At 38.9% G+C, this 15,109-nt stretch overlaps 1 protein-coding gene across 1 annotated transcript in view; it reads right to left on the reverse strand.

The window, feature by feature from the left end:
• The window catches only part of LOC307001236 (transient receptor potential cation channel subfamily M member 2-like), a 132,195-nt gene that overhangs the window by 114,039 nt on the left and 3,047 nt on the right, over window positions 1-15,109 (reverse strand). Inside the window, exons 2-4 of the mRNA XM_079617459.1 lie at window positions 14,224-14,395; window positions 10,083-10,263; window positions 6,361-6,554 (exon numbers count right to left, since the gene is read on the reverse strand). Coding sequence (XP_079473585.1) covers window positions 6,361-6,554; window positions 10,083-10,263; window positions 14,224-14,395 — 547 coding nt within the window. The remainder of the gene's footprint in view (window positions 1-6,360; window positions 6,555-10,082; window positions 10,264-14,223; window positions 14,396-15,109) is intronic.

Below are 15,109 nucleotides of genomic sequence, written 5' to 3' on the forward strand. Positions count from 1 at the left end.
TTTAAAATTCATCAATCTGGTGCACTTTGAGAGTTCAAAATTAAAAACTCCAACCCATATTCAGTGTGCAAATTAAAAATGAAAACCTCTTTTAGTTACAGTGTCTGTCTAGATTACACTACTACATAATAATAGTTATAATATTAATCCCATGATAGTAATAGCCATATATTGTAAAACAAACGCACTGAAAAATAAAGGAAACTTTCATAATTAGTTTTGTAGCCTACTAATTTCTATACTTCATCATCATCATCAATCGGCTGTAAACAGGGTAGGTTGACAGTCGGTCACTAGTTTTGTCCATTCCATACGATTTTTGGCAGCTTTTCGTAGTTCGCTCATTGTTGCTGGTACGTCCTTGTTTATTAGTTCGCCGATGTATTGGTGGTATAGCTTTCGAGCTCTGCCTTGACTTCTTTTGCCATGCCGCTGTTGTGGCGCGTACAAGACGTACTTGTTGATCAGGTCACTCTCATGTCTTCTTAGGGAGTGTCCGACGAATCTTAGCTGCCTCTGTTGTACTTGAAGGACAAGTTGGTTGCGGCCGACTCTTTCATAAACCTCTTTATTGCTTTTCTTGTCCAGACGTTTTATGCCAAGCATGATTCTGTAACAGTTTGTAGCAAAGCTGTTGAGTTGGTCTCTAAGTTTGCTGCTAAGGATCCAGCTCTCGCAGCCATAGAGCAGGATTGAGACACACGCAGATTCGAATATATTTATCTTGAGTGTAATTGGTATAGTTCTTGACTGGAATACGTTCTTCATCTTCCAGAAGGCCCCCCATGCTTGACCTCTTCGGATTTTGACATCAGATTCGCTAGATGTGATATGAGAACCAAGATATTTAAAGTTCTTTGTCCATTTGATGGTCTGTCCATCAAGCTCTATGTGCTGATGACTGTGTGTTGCCATGTCTAGACTGGTGTGTTCTTGGTTACTCATTGCTTCTGTTTTGCGTATATTAACTTGGAGGCCTACTCTCCTGGCCCACTTTGCTGTTGTTGTGAGTTGTTCCTGTGCTCTATCCAGGGTGTTTTCAAGCAGGGCAATGTCGTCAGCGAAATCCAGGTCAAATAGTGATACTTCTGGATTCCTGCTGGATTCTTTTAAATGTGTTACGATTCCATGCGATGATGTGTTCTTTGCGTGCTCTTCTTCGGTTCGTGTTAAAGGGCACCTATTATGACATTTAAAATGTTCCTAATGTTGTTTAGGGAGTCCCCAACAACAGTTTTACGTGCATGCAATGACAAAAAAAACTTTTGTTGTCGTATAATATGCATTTATTTTTACCTGATTTGCTCACCGACTCCCAAATGATTCGTTCAACGACTCATTTTTCCAAACCCCTCCTTTGCGCGACGCTAATCTGCGATTGGTCAGATGACCCAGCAGTGTTTACAGAGATAATACTTCAATATCAGCCGGCTCGCGAATCCAAGTTTGATTGCATTTAAGTTGATAAAGCAATCGTCTTGAAAATGGCGCGAACAAAGCACAAGGCTCGGACTATACTTCTGTGGTATAATTGTATATATGAATTGTAGCCACTTAGTCTTCAAATGCTCCTCCTTGGGCAGATGAAAAAAGTTGTCTTTTGAGTCACACTTCAGAATACAGCGTCTTGTCGCCCTGATGTTTTCATGTTTTCCCTGCTGGCCTTGGAGCGCAATAAGTGGGCGTATCGTATTCAAATAACTTGACAAGTTGACGTCATCTAGTCAGAGAAAAAGCTTCGGTCTTCTAACGATTCATAAAAAAAAAGGTGCGGATCGCACTTACTATTTTGTCCGGGATCCCATAATGTCGTAATATGTCAAACATGGTTGATCTCTTGATGGAATCAAATGCCTTCTAAAAATCGACAAAGGTGATGTAATAATCAAGTTTCTTGTCTTGAAAGCCTTCGATTATCCTACGCAGGATGTGAACTTGTTCTGTACATCCTCTCCCTCTTCTGAAGCCAGCTTGATTGGCACGTAGAATCTTATCGATCGGGTCTCTTATTCGGTAAAGAAGGACTTTGTTGTATACTTTGGCGGTGACCGACATTAAGCTGATCCCCCTGTAATTGCTCATTAGGGTGAGGTCTCCTTTTTTGGGCAGTGGTACTATCAGATTTGTGGTAAACTGTTCTGGTGCTTTTTCTTGACCGTATACATCGTTGCAGATGTTACAGATGAAATCGGCGACATAGTCTCCTCCATATTTTAGTGCCTCCGGTGTGATTGCTTAGTCGCAGCCAGGTGATTTGCCACTCCTTAGGTCTTCCTTTTCTATACTTGAAAGAGTATATTTCTATACCTCACATTAAAGTTGTGATTGGGCCAGCCCAGTGACCATCAAGAAAAGAACCAATGGGCCGCTGATCTACGTGTTTCATGGGCCGATGTTTCAGAAAAAAACTATTGGTCAAAACTTTTTTTGATCAATGCATTACACCGGCACTAACCCAGCGCCGCCGTTTAAGCAAAACAAAACAAAACTTTTTTTGGGGGGAGGGGTTCATAGAGATTTTTGGGCCGTTAAGACTAAAAATTATTTTTGATTTCGGCCCAAAAAGCACGTCGGCCCCAGTAGTCCCGATGGCCAGTAGCCATGCCTGGTCGTCACACTTTAAATCCTACCTGTTGTCTTTCACCGTCCACTTATTTGGCTGCTGTCACATCAATTGACATGCCATCTCCTTTTCCCTCTTTCTTTTTCTATTTTTTGCCCCCGCCAGCTTTTTTGCTTTATCCATCTTTTTCGACGACAACTCACTAGGCTACTTGTACCTGCTCGCTCAGCGCTCACGGCGCCCGCGCCCGCGCCCGCTCGCAATTTTAAGTTAAAAGAATTGCCTACTCAGACCATTTTCAGGAAAGGGGTGTTTGATTATGACACAGGCTACATTTTACTCAAGCAACATTAAATAAAATGCATTTTTTCTCACTTTCAACAATTAATGGTGCTATTTTGGTTTTAAAATAAAATATTGTATTTGCTTATATTTAGGATGAACATAATTATTGCAGGACTGCATGGGCCCCCCCTAGTGGCTGGGCCCCAGAAAACGTTCCCCTTTATCCCCCCTTATGGACGGCCTTGGTGAGAGTGAGAGAGATTGCAAACGACACGACAGTGATAGTAGATTAAATGATTTGAGAATAGCGGTTTAATAATCCAGCAATAGATCATTAAAAAGTGAGAAGTAGATTTATGTTTAAGCTTTGAGAAGTTCGTTGTGAACCTGAATGCGACGAGAAGATAACAGTATTTTGATATCAATCTTGCGATCTTTTTTTCCTTGAAACAAATTTTTTTCTTTTGTTCTCTGATTTATTTCTTCCTTGGTGAGTACCAATTTCTTTATAAGAATTGTGTGTATATAAAGAAGTAATGTTTTTGGAATCTTAATGTGAAAAATAAATTTGAATAAGTGATGAGTGATGTAAAAAATGTTTGAAAATGCTTTAAGTGTTTTCTAATATAATATGTGAGTGCATATAGTTATGTTTAAATGTTTGAAAGATGTACTTTTTGTTGAGATTTATATTTTTCTCTATTGTAAAGTGTGTGCCATGCGGTGCTAGCTTAGCTAGCTCTGCATATAGACTCTAGTGTGTTAATCAAGCACATGGTGACTAGCATGTATTTGTTTCCTGTATCCAAATAATTGAAACAGATATTTTAGTCATTTGAAACTGTTTATTTTAATGAGTTTAACTGATGATTGTCTTGTCTTTGTTTTTCCAAGGCCGTTTTTTTTTGTTTCTTGTTTTATTTCTCTCTTTTGTGAATTCTGAATTGCTGCTGTGACCGTGAATTCTGTCCTGGCTGTGGATCCTTATCCCCGGTTTGGACCGGCGAGCCATCCCATATCTTCGTACCTGGAAACAGAGCAAAAGAGTTGTGAGAGTTAATTGTGAGAAAGAGTTTTCTGATTGGTAGGACAGAACTGCACACATTACGTTTTTTTTTTCCTTTTTCCAAGTTTTTCCTGGATTTCCCTGAGGACAAAGTTTCCTTTTTCTCTTCATGGCCTGAACTCAATTCATTTTGATGAACATCCCTTTTTTGTTTGGGATTTGAAATTGAGACATTTAACTTGACATTGAGACATATCAATGTCAATTTCAAATATTGTGTGGTACTGTTATCCATTTGGTTTTTTTTTTGGTTTTTTTGTTTTTTTTTTCATTCTGCCAATTTCGAAAAATACAACATATAAGACAACAAACAAAGAGAAGAGAAATACACTTACCTTTTAATTAGCTGTTCTCCAGTAGTCTGAGTGGTTCATTTATTTTATTAATTTTTTACTATCATCTTTGCTAATAATTGCTTCTGTGAGTCGATCCAGGTCTTCTGTTTCTGGTCCATGGTTTTGATTTTGTAGGATCTAGTACCGAGCCGTGTGCTACACAATGCAGATTTTTATTAGAATTTTTCCCCCCAGAATTTTTCCAGAATTCGGAAGTTTGTGGTGCATAACCTGTATTAAAAACAAGAAATCGATATTGTCAACCCAGCCCTAGCATCCAAACTGCTGACAGGTTTTCCTGCTGTAGTTTAACGTGCCATCAGCAAATTCATTTTAGGCCGAATATCTTTTCAGTTGCTGAAATTTAAGGTGCATTATTTGATTAGATTTGTTTTGCGAGTGTGGTGTATTCAAAATTATATTGTAGCAAGGTTTGCTGTTCACCTTCAGGCTACGTTTACACGTGGATGGCTATTTTCATAAACGGACATTTCACCCTCTCCGTTTTAAAAAATAATATTGTGCACACCTGTCAGTTTTCAGAAAAGTGTACGTTTACACGAACCCGTTCTGTCAAGAGCATGCCAAACCTGTAGGTGGCAGTGTAACGAGAAGCTCAAGCCCACATTAGCCAATCAGAATCCCGAAAATAGCAACAACAGCAACGAATCACTGTATTTGCAAATGCAAACAGACGAAAAGGGTTTGCACCAACATAAATGCGACTGCTACTCTGAATGTAAACATAGGTCACATTTTAGACACAGGTGCAAGTTCTGTTGGATATTGTGACGTCGACCTCCTTAAAACTTCTCAGTTTACATGCAGACGTGCAAACTAAGTTTTCCAAAATTTCCACAGTTTTTAGAAAGAAATAGTTTTCAGAGGCAAATTCTCTGTTTGCGTGTAAACGAAGGGCACAAACGAAGGGAAATGTCTCAGTTTTTCAAAATAACCATGAAAAATAAACGGGGACTTATAAGCACCCATTTTGGTCAACGGGAATGGACTGTTTCAGCCCTTTACTTGAATTAATAATTGTACCAAATTCTCTGGGGGCAAATATGTTTCCATATTAGTGGACGGCTAGTGAGAATTCTCATGGGATCACATGACAGTAGCCAGGTCTCCTCGGGTGCACTAAATGATTGATTAGCTGCCTGTGTTTGGTGTGTTTGTGTGTGCAATGTGTAGATGAAGCGGACTTTCCTTTTCCTTCTCTCCTAAAAGAGAGATTTCTGTAGAGTTAGTGTTTTACGGACATTGTACGTTTATTCCTTTTGAATTTGTGTTTTATATAATGTTAATTCTTGAGTTTATGTTTGTTCTTTATAGAAACCATACAACTTTACGTCTGATTCCCAACTATGGCTTGATTCACATGCTGCCATTTACAAAATAAAGAGTATGGCTTGAGTACTGGATCCACTGTGTTTTAATGGACACACCATCCTGGTAGCACATTTCCTGAACCAAATCACTTCTAAACTTTACACTGATCATTGTAACCATTACATTGGGGTGTTCATAATTTGGTGCGTTCAAGTCCTCCTGGGAAGTTTGTATTTTACTAGCTGGGAAGTCATGTTTACGATGTCAGGAGCGTTAAAGTCACTTTCGTCAGAGCGAGATGTACCATCTCTTAATTAAACACACAGAAATACAGCAAGCTTTTTAAACTCCTAGAGAACAAAGAATGTGCTTCAGGTGTATTTTGGTTATTTTATGTTGTTAATTAATTTATGAAGCCGCTGTAAACTTTATCATTACTTTACATAGTTATATTACAATGCTATTTTATATTTTGTGCAAAGAATAAGCTTGTTTTCTCTGACAATATCACTGCCAAATATTCCAGCACATTTCTCACTGACACACACCCAACTCGTAAAGATCGGGGCTTCCTTGTATTTATGAATGTGATGGTGTTCATGTAAGTTCAGATTCAGATTGTTGTATTTAGTGCCATGTCAGCATTCAAAGCTATTTTCATGGCAAAAATTAAATTGCAAAAATACAAATATCATATAAATACAATAAAAACCAAACAAACAAAAACGCATGCAAGTTCAACTCGTAAATATGATCTTATTAGCATGACTTGAACGCACCAATACTTTTGGTGTGTTTTTGGTGCATTTCTCAGGATTGATCAGTTTGCCTCTGTTGTGAATGACTCCCCAGGGTGCCACACCGATGACGACGATTTGTCTCTCCTTAAAACCACTGCTGCTGTAATCTCGCACGGCCTTGCCCACGTGCTTCATCACACCAGCGTGTGTTCCTCCTGTCAGGATCCACGCACCTGCCACACACACAGCATTGGGACTAGAGAAGTGTAGTCGTCTCAAAACAACAAACCATCCAAAACTTGATTCTGCCGCCTGTGCTAGACCAGTTTGTGACGGTCTAATCCTCAGTCAGTATCATAGAGAGCTATACACTCTATTACATTTACATGTATGCATTTGGCAGACGCTTTTATCCAAAGGGACTTACATTGCATTTCAAGGTACACATTTACATTCTTATCAGTTCTTGCTTTCCCTGGGAATCGAACCCATGACCATGGCGTTGCAAGCGCCAACTCTCTACTGTTTGAGCTACCAGTCCATTACTGGTAAATTACCACTAAGAGATCATGTGTGAACAGGACCTTCTCAAAAATACCGGTAAATGGGTTCTGGCAATTTACCATACACAGGGTTGCCAACTCTCACGCATCTGGCGTAACACTCACGCTTTCAGCATCAATCTCACGCAAGAAATGTCACGCCAAAATCCATTTTTCTCCCCTCTCAGTCCGGTAATTTTCAGCTGATAACTAGACCACAGCGTATTAAAGGGTTAGTTCACCCAAAAATGAAAATAATGTCATTAATGACTCACCCTCATGTCGTTCTAAGCCCGTAAGACCTCCGTTCATCTTCAGAACACAGTTTAAGATATTTTAGATTTAGTCCGAGAGATTTCTGTCCCTCCATTGAAGCTGTATATACGGTATACTGTCCATGTCCATAAAGGTAATAAAAACATCATCACAGTAGTCCATGTGACATCAGTGTGTTAGTTAGAAGTTTTTGAAGCATCGAAAATACTTTTTGGTCCAAAAATAACACAAAATAAGACTTTATTCAGCATTGTATTCTCTCCCGGGTCTGTTGTCAATCCTTCACAGTTACGCTGATGGCGTAAGACGCTGATGACGTGTTATCTGGTGCGCCCGAGCTTCATTTATAGACTGAGGGAAACGCACGCTGTAAAAGTGTCTCATCCGCGACATGCACATTTACGCACCATTAAAAAAATGATATCCACGCAAACAATGTAGAATAGCTTGAATATAGCGTGCGTCTCCCTCAGACTGTAAACGAAGCTCGGGCGCACCAGATAACACGTCATCAGCGTCTTACGTCAGCAGCGTCACTGTGGAGTCCTGGACGCAGATTCACAACAGACCCGGGAGAGAATACAATGCTGAATAAAGTCGTAGTTTTTGTTATTTTTGGACCAAAAAGTATTTTCGATGCTTAAAAAACTTCTAACTAACCCACTGATGTCACATGGACTACTTTGATGATGTTTTTATTACCTTTATGGACATGGACAGTATACTGTATATACAGCTTCAATGGAGGGACACAAAGCTCTCGGACTAAATCTAAAATATCTTAAACTGTGTTCCGAAGATGAACGGAGGTCTTACGGGCTTAGAACGACATGAGGGTGAGTCATTAATGACATTATTTTTATTTTTGGGTGAACTAACCCTTTAATGACAGGACAGGAGCCCACAGCTGTTACATCTGCCTACACCGTTCTCACTGCGGTATTCTCTGATCGTTGATTAGATGAAACCAGTTGCGTGTGAAAAGTTCAGAGAGAGTTCAGAGCATAAATTCGGAGTCGGAGCCACTGATGCACGTTTGAAAGTTTGGATGACAATCAAGGTAAGCAGATAATAAAATGGTGTGCCTTGTCAGTTGTCACTACAGACGTAGCCTTGTCTAATCAGTCTGTGTGCCGCCCGAGAGTACAGACTTGTGTCAGTGTCTGACGTGCGTTATGTGGGCAAGCTAATTGCTCAATAAAAATAGGCTCATGGTACAAATTACGTTTTGGCAAATCGGGCAAGTGGCATTTTAAAATTCCCTAAATTATCAAAGTTTGCCCAGATTGGGTTGAGCCTGCCACACTCAAATGCGGATGCTGAGCGAACCTTTTTTAGTTATTGGCCTAAACAAGACTGACGCCAGGAACAGACTGTCACTTGATGGCACCCTGTTATCAAGCATGACAATGAAAATGAGCAGCCTTGAACCCTGCTTCAGATACGAGCTCCTGCAGATGTAGTGAAGCGGGCCAAACTGCCACTGCCATGCAACAGGCCTAATGTGTGAAACGTGTGTGTTGGGGTTTTCTGGGGAGATGGAGTAACTATTATGTGTCCCTTTTGTTTTTCAGATTTCTTATTGTTTTAATGTTGTTGTTTCACATGTTTGTTATTAAATCACCTCTATCTTTATTTTTTTTATAGTGCAATCAATAAATGAATTGTACATTTTGAACAAGCGTTTCCCTTCTATTAGTTTTTGTTGTTGTTGCATAAATCAGGGTTTATACTAAGTAAACAAGAACTGATTTTTAAAAATCAGGGTTATCAAAAATGTTCAGTCTCACTCCAGCCAAAGTCCCAAAGTTGGCAACCCTGCATATAAGTTCATAAATTATGAAAAATTTGTTCAATTTAGCTATAAGCAACTCTACAGAAGGCATTGTAGATTCCCCCTCTTCTATGTGAAGCGCTTTGAGGTCTCAGAAAAAGCTCTATATAAATGTAACAAATTATTATTATTATTAACGAATTAGGTATGCATTTCATTTGTAAAAAATAAATGCATAATCAATTTCTCTCTGGGATAATAAATTAAACTGAACTGAACACATGCATTAACATAAACACCATTAAAAAAGACAAGAGAAGTTATTGTTATAGTCCATGTGAATGGGTCATCAGGCTGGTTGCCAAAGCAGTTTGTGAAGGGGACTGTGAGTTGAAGAAAAACTGATAATTAATTAAATCATGAAAAATATTAAATAATTTAATCCTTTTAAAATAAAAGCACCTAAAATAAAACAATTACTAAAAAGCTGAAATATTTTATTTGTTTACCTGAATGTCATGCGACCATTATCCAACATCAGAGAACCGTGAACATGCAAATGTGTTGTTAAGTTATTGAAATATTAACTAAAAATCAAATATGCAAATATTTATTATAAATATACATATAATATTATGTATTTATCCAACTTTATATAGAGAGCTATGCGATAATATAATTTACATTTTGCACTGATTTAAACAATCAAGCAGTTGATATTTCATATGTGTCACATGGGACATAGATATATATATATATATAATTTTTTTTGAGATGTCTACATAATCTGAAAGCTGGATAAATAAGGTTTCCATTGATGTATGGTTTGTTATGATAGGACAATATTTGGTCGAGACACAACTATTGAAAATCTGGAATCTGAGGAGCAAAAAAATCTAAACTTTGAGAAAATCTCCTTTAAAGTTGTGCATTTATGTTCACGATTGTGCTGCATTCACTCACAAAAATACATGTTTTATATATTTATGGTAGGAAATTTACTAAATATCTTCATGGAACATGATCTTTACTTAATATCCTAATGATTTTTTACATAATTGATCATTTTGACCCATACAATGTATTGTTGGCTATTGCCACAATTATATCCGTGCGACTTGTGACTGGTTTTGTGATCCAGGGTCACATATAGTATATTCTCACTGTACCTGTGGTCTGGGCGACTTTAATGAGGCCCCGACGGAACTTTTCCTTCAGGTGATTCTTCATGTAGAAGTTTTTGGCCCCGCCGGTCACTGAGATCAGCAGGTTCGGCGAACGCAGGTCCCACTGTTTTGTGATCAGCTGATACAGACTCTCACAGGTCGTGTCCGACGACACCCGAACATACTAAACACACACAACAGAATCCCTTCTATGAGTTTGCATATATAATTCTAGCATAAGACAAATGTGAATGTATTAACCTTCTAACTGTGATGGAAGAACAGCCTGAATAATGACATTTTTATTTGCAGATGCTACTATGCCAAATTTGTATTATTGTTGTCAGATATAATTTCTGATATGAAATATTTTTTGCAAAACAACCCTGACACAACAGTTTCGGAAATGTCAGTCCTTCTACATTCAATTTGTACTGGTACTTCTACTAAAATATAATTTTAGTAGAACGTTGTCAAAACGATCCCCATTCAACGGATCCACAAAAACGGCTAGAAACGCTGTATGCTGTCATGCCAGTAATTGCTGACGTCACTTTGTAAAACACTACATGTCTATAGACTAAGCGTGGCGTGGATAGCAGATTTTGGTTAATAGACCTGAGAGACCTGAAGGGGGTGTGTAGGTGAATTATGTTGGCAAGATAAGCAGGGGCCTGACCATAGTTGTACATAATAAAGGCTAGATGTCTCGTCCGCGCTGCTGGCCAAAGGATGTCGACATCCGCACCTGGCGGCCATCTTGTCACAGTCAGCTCGCTCACTCGTAACATTGTGTTTTAATGGTGCATGTACTTTTTAAATAACCATAACTTGCTCAATTTTCTACCGATTTTCAAACGGGTTGGTTTGTTATAAACATTAGAGATGTAGTTATGACACTGCATACTCATGAATAATTATAATATTATATATTTCAACATGTTCAAGCATCCATAATTATAGCCACGTTAATAACGTTTGTAAGAAACCAAACCGTTTGTAAATCCGTCAAGATGTCAGCGAGATAAGAGTATTTGTGTTTGTGCAGATCACTCGCCTTACATCATAACGCTTGTAATTTGTTATTCATGTTGCAGTCACTAACGTTACGTAGTCCAGGCTGTTTTTATATGTTTTCTTCCGGGGACGGGTCATGTGATGGGTGGCTGACGAATCAGGGAAGGATACGCCATGACTGATGACACCCAATCATAGAGTCGAGCGTGAGCCTTTGCGTCATCGTTTGTAAAGTCCTCCGTTTTGACCGTCTTCACTAAAACGCCCTCCGGAGATTCAAAACACAAAACGGGGTCGGCAGCGTTTCTAAACTTCTCCGTTTTAGGTCTTGGTTTTTGCCGTTGCAGTCTGGACGGGAGGTGCAAACGTAGCAAAAGGCCTAAATGTTTCTCAATTTAAGGACTTTTATATGTTTTAACTGGAAAACAAAACTAAATTCTCTTTAAGAATATGATATTTTTTTTGCAGTCTACTTTTTAAATCCTGTTTCAGTGAATCTAAGCTTCACTAATAAATATAGACATTTAATCATCTAAATGAATAACCATAGAACCTTTCCATTGGACAAAAGGTTCTTTATAGTGTTAATAGGTTGTTTAGATAATCAAAATGTTATTTACACAAAGAAAAAAAATGGTTCTTTTGACAACTGATTACTGTAATGGATCTTCTATGGAATTGCTAAAAAAGAAATCATTTTCGGAACCTTTATTTTGATATTATTACTTTACTTTTATATTATTACTTTATACATATTTATATTATTTATATTATATATTTAGAGTATATACACTCTAAAAAATAATTCAGTGGCTTAGTAAATATCACAGTAATAATTAACTTTATTAACTTAAAGGTGCATTAAGCAACTTTTCATGTTACAAATACACGTTTTCTAACCCATACATGCTTAAAGGTAGGGTAGGTCAGAATTGTCTAAAAAAAACTTTTATTCAAATTTGTTTAAACTGTCTTTATATACCAATGCATAATTAAAATGTAAGTACTCTGATAAAAAGAGTATAAAAATCGAGTGACTCTAGACCGTTTAATCTTCATTAAACACAGCTCATTAATTCCATTCACTCCCACCTAAAAACGGATGCGCGACTGCGCGCACGTGGGCAGAGCCAGTAATAACGGCGGTAGTCATGGCGACGTCGAGTGACAGTCGCGCAAGCCAATCCTGTGATTCGTCCCGAATGGAAATAATGAGCTGTGTTTAATGAAGATTAAACAGTCTAGAGTCACTCGATTTTTATACTCTTTTTATCAGAGTACTTACATTTTAATTATGCATTGATATATATAGAAAGTTTAATCAAATTTGGTAAAAAGTTTTTATATAAATCCTACCTACCCTACCTTTAAACAATTGCCTGATGGGCTGAATGAGCCCTTCTCTGATCACTGAGATTGTCTCTATAATCCTGTAAAGTAAAATAAATAAGAGGGATTCGGGCCGGAATTTTAGACTGGGCGTGACGTCATGCGCGTTCACGGCACACTCACATAAGCCCCATTCACACAGCACTTTGAACCCGGCAAATTGCCGGCAAATTGCCGGAACGCCTTCTGTGTGAACGCAAACACGACCCGGGTTTAATGCCGGGATCGATGCCGGGTTGGGGACCTAGTAACATTGCCGTGTTCAGACCCGGAACGCGCGCTGTGTGAACAAAAGCCAGGACAAATGCCGTAAGGGGTGTGTCGTAGTGATGATGCACGAGCCTTCGCAATGACGTAGTTATCGTGCGACTCTGTTAGAAGAAAGTTTGTGTTCGTCATCGATACAAGAAAGAACGAAAAGATGTCTGCAAACTGGACTGAAGCAGAGACCCGAGAGCTCCTTGCAATCCGCGCCGAAGCTGAGATCGTTCGCCAGCTTTGTGGAACGGTGCGTGATGCGTTAGTGTACGACCGAATCCGAAAAAAAATGATCGTCGTCTTTTCGACGCGTACCTTATACGTCACATCATAACGTCACGCGTCTATCCGGGACATACCCGGGTTGTGTGTGAACGCGCTCTCTGATTCCGGCAAATCACTGGCAGTGTGAATGAACCATTTTCAAACGAACCCGGGTCAAATCCCGGGTCACTTTATCCGTGTATTTTCCGGAATCTCTGTGTGAAAGGGGCTATAGCTATGTCTGGCAGGTTTGTGTATTCGCCGGCATTCTCCGTAGAAGATGGATTGTAAGAGACCTGCTTGTAGTTCATTTCAAACACCAACGCAAACTCCAAGTAAGATAAAAAAAAAGAAAACTTTTGTCTAGTGAAACCAAAAGGGCCAAATTGGACTCAGACAGGCGTCGGAATAAGACGAGATTAAACATAGGGAAGGCTTTCAACAAATGGAGAGATCTCCGGTCTGCTCTAGGGCTCAAACGGGATTTATAACTTTATTACCTCTGAAGACATTATGATTGTAACAAAAGATTTGCGGCTGATGCTTTGGTTATGAACAGCTCGTGCTCATGCAAGCGTGCGTGTGCGTGTGGTCCGGTCCATGAGCGTGCACATCTCTGGCTGCAGTTTCGCTTGCCGCCAGAGGTGGCATAGTTCTGCAAAAACCCAGAATCTTGTGCTATGCACCTTTAATAAAATCTCTGAATATCATTTACTTGATAGTTTGAGTTGAACATAAAATAATTTACTAAAAATCCAACAGTTATTTTTTTCTGAAATTATATTTTAGTTTTTTTCACTGAAATAATTTTGTATTTGACTAACCAATTATTTATTTAAAATAGGCTACACTTAATATATTTGTGAAATTTCCATCAAAAATATTTGGAATATTTTTTACAAAGGTTTAGAGGAAATAAAAAAAGTTGATATTACTCATAAATAAAAAGTCAATATTACTAATAAATATTGTTTTTTAAATGTTTTCCCCCAATTATTTCTACTCAATTTTATTTGTTAATGTACCAAATGCAGTAACTCAGATCTACTTAATTTTTTACTTACATTTACTCAGTGTATGTAATTGATTTCACTGCTTTAAAATGTAATCAATATTTTTAAGTGTATAAATATTTCATAAAAAACTTTTAGTAAATCATAAAAGATTTTACAGAGTTATAGAAAGGAGGTCCGTTTAAATCAAGTCGTCATTTTACCTTCCCGGTTTTCTGTCCAAGAAGTCCAGCAAAGCTGATGTTTCCAAAAGCATCGGTGGACGTCTCTTTGACGTGCCTGTGTTTGTCCCACTGCTCCCCAGCATAGTCCTCCGGTTTGATGGCCTCATCGCAGTGCTGGATCTTTGGGTAACCACACTTACAAATCCCCTCCCTGTCGACAGTAATCCACGTTATCCACACATGAGTTACAGCCCAACAACACGCACACCATAGCCTGGGAAAACCCAGACCACTTCCGGCAAATTTAGATTTGCTCTGCAAGTGGGTCTGGCAAAGAGCCCATTGAAACCCATTTCCAATCCGCCGAAATCGCGGCACCAATCAGAAACGTTTTACACGATGACGACAGAGCAGAGACGGTGACGCAGATTTTGTACATTACAGAGATGGATGCCGCCGTGGAACATCACAACATCACTCGTTCGAATCAGCTATCGCGTCTGTTTCAAGCGATTTAAAATGGTCATTTTCGTTAACACAAACAGAGAATTGCTGAGAGTCTCGAGATGTTTCTCCGTCGCTCTGCATACGTCATGTCATTCATCGCTCTGATTGGTTTTAGATCTATCCGACGTCCGTTGGTGACGCCCCTGTGGAAATGAATTGTCTATGGAGCTTTGCCAGACCCTTACTCAGTTACAACTGAGAGGGTCTGGGTTTTCCCAAGGGGGTAATCCATCCGCCGGAAACTGAAGCCTCCGCGGGCGCCGCCATTGTAGCAGAACTTCACCTGCTGTTAGCATTCCATTGACTCCCATTCATTTTTGCGTCACTTTGACAGCGAATAACTTTACATCTGAGGCGTCCAAAGACTCCATTTGTCCATTATTTATTTCTAAAGAAACTCGACAATGTATAAAAGGCT

Source organism: Phoxinus phoxinus (genome assembly GCF_949152265.1).
Source record: "Phoxinus phoxinus genome assembly, chromosome: 7".
NCBI lineage: Eukaryota > Metazoa > Chordata > Actinopteri > Cypriniformes > Leuciscidae > Phoxinus > Phoxinus phoxinus.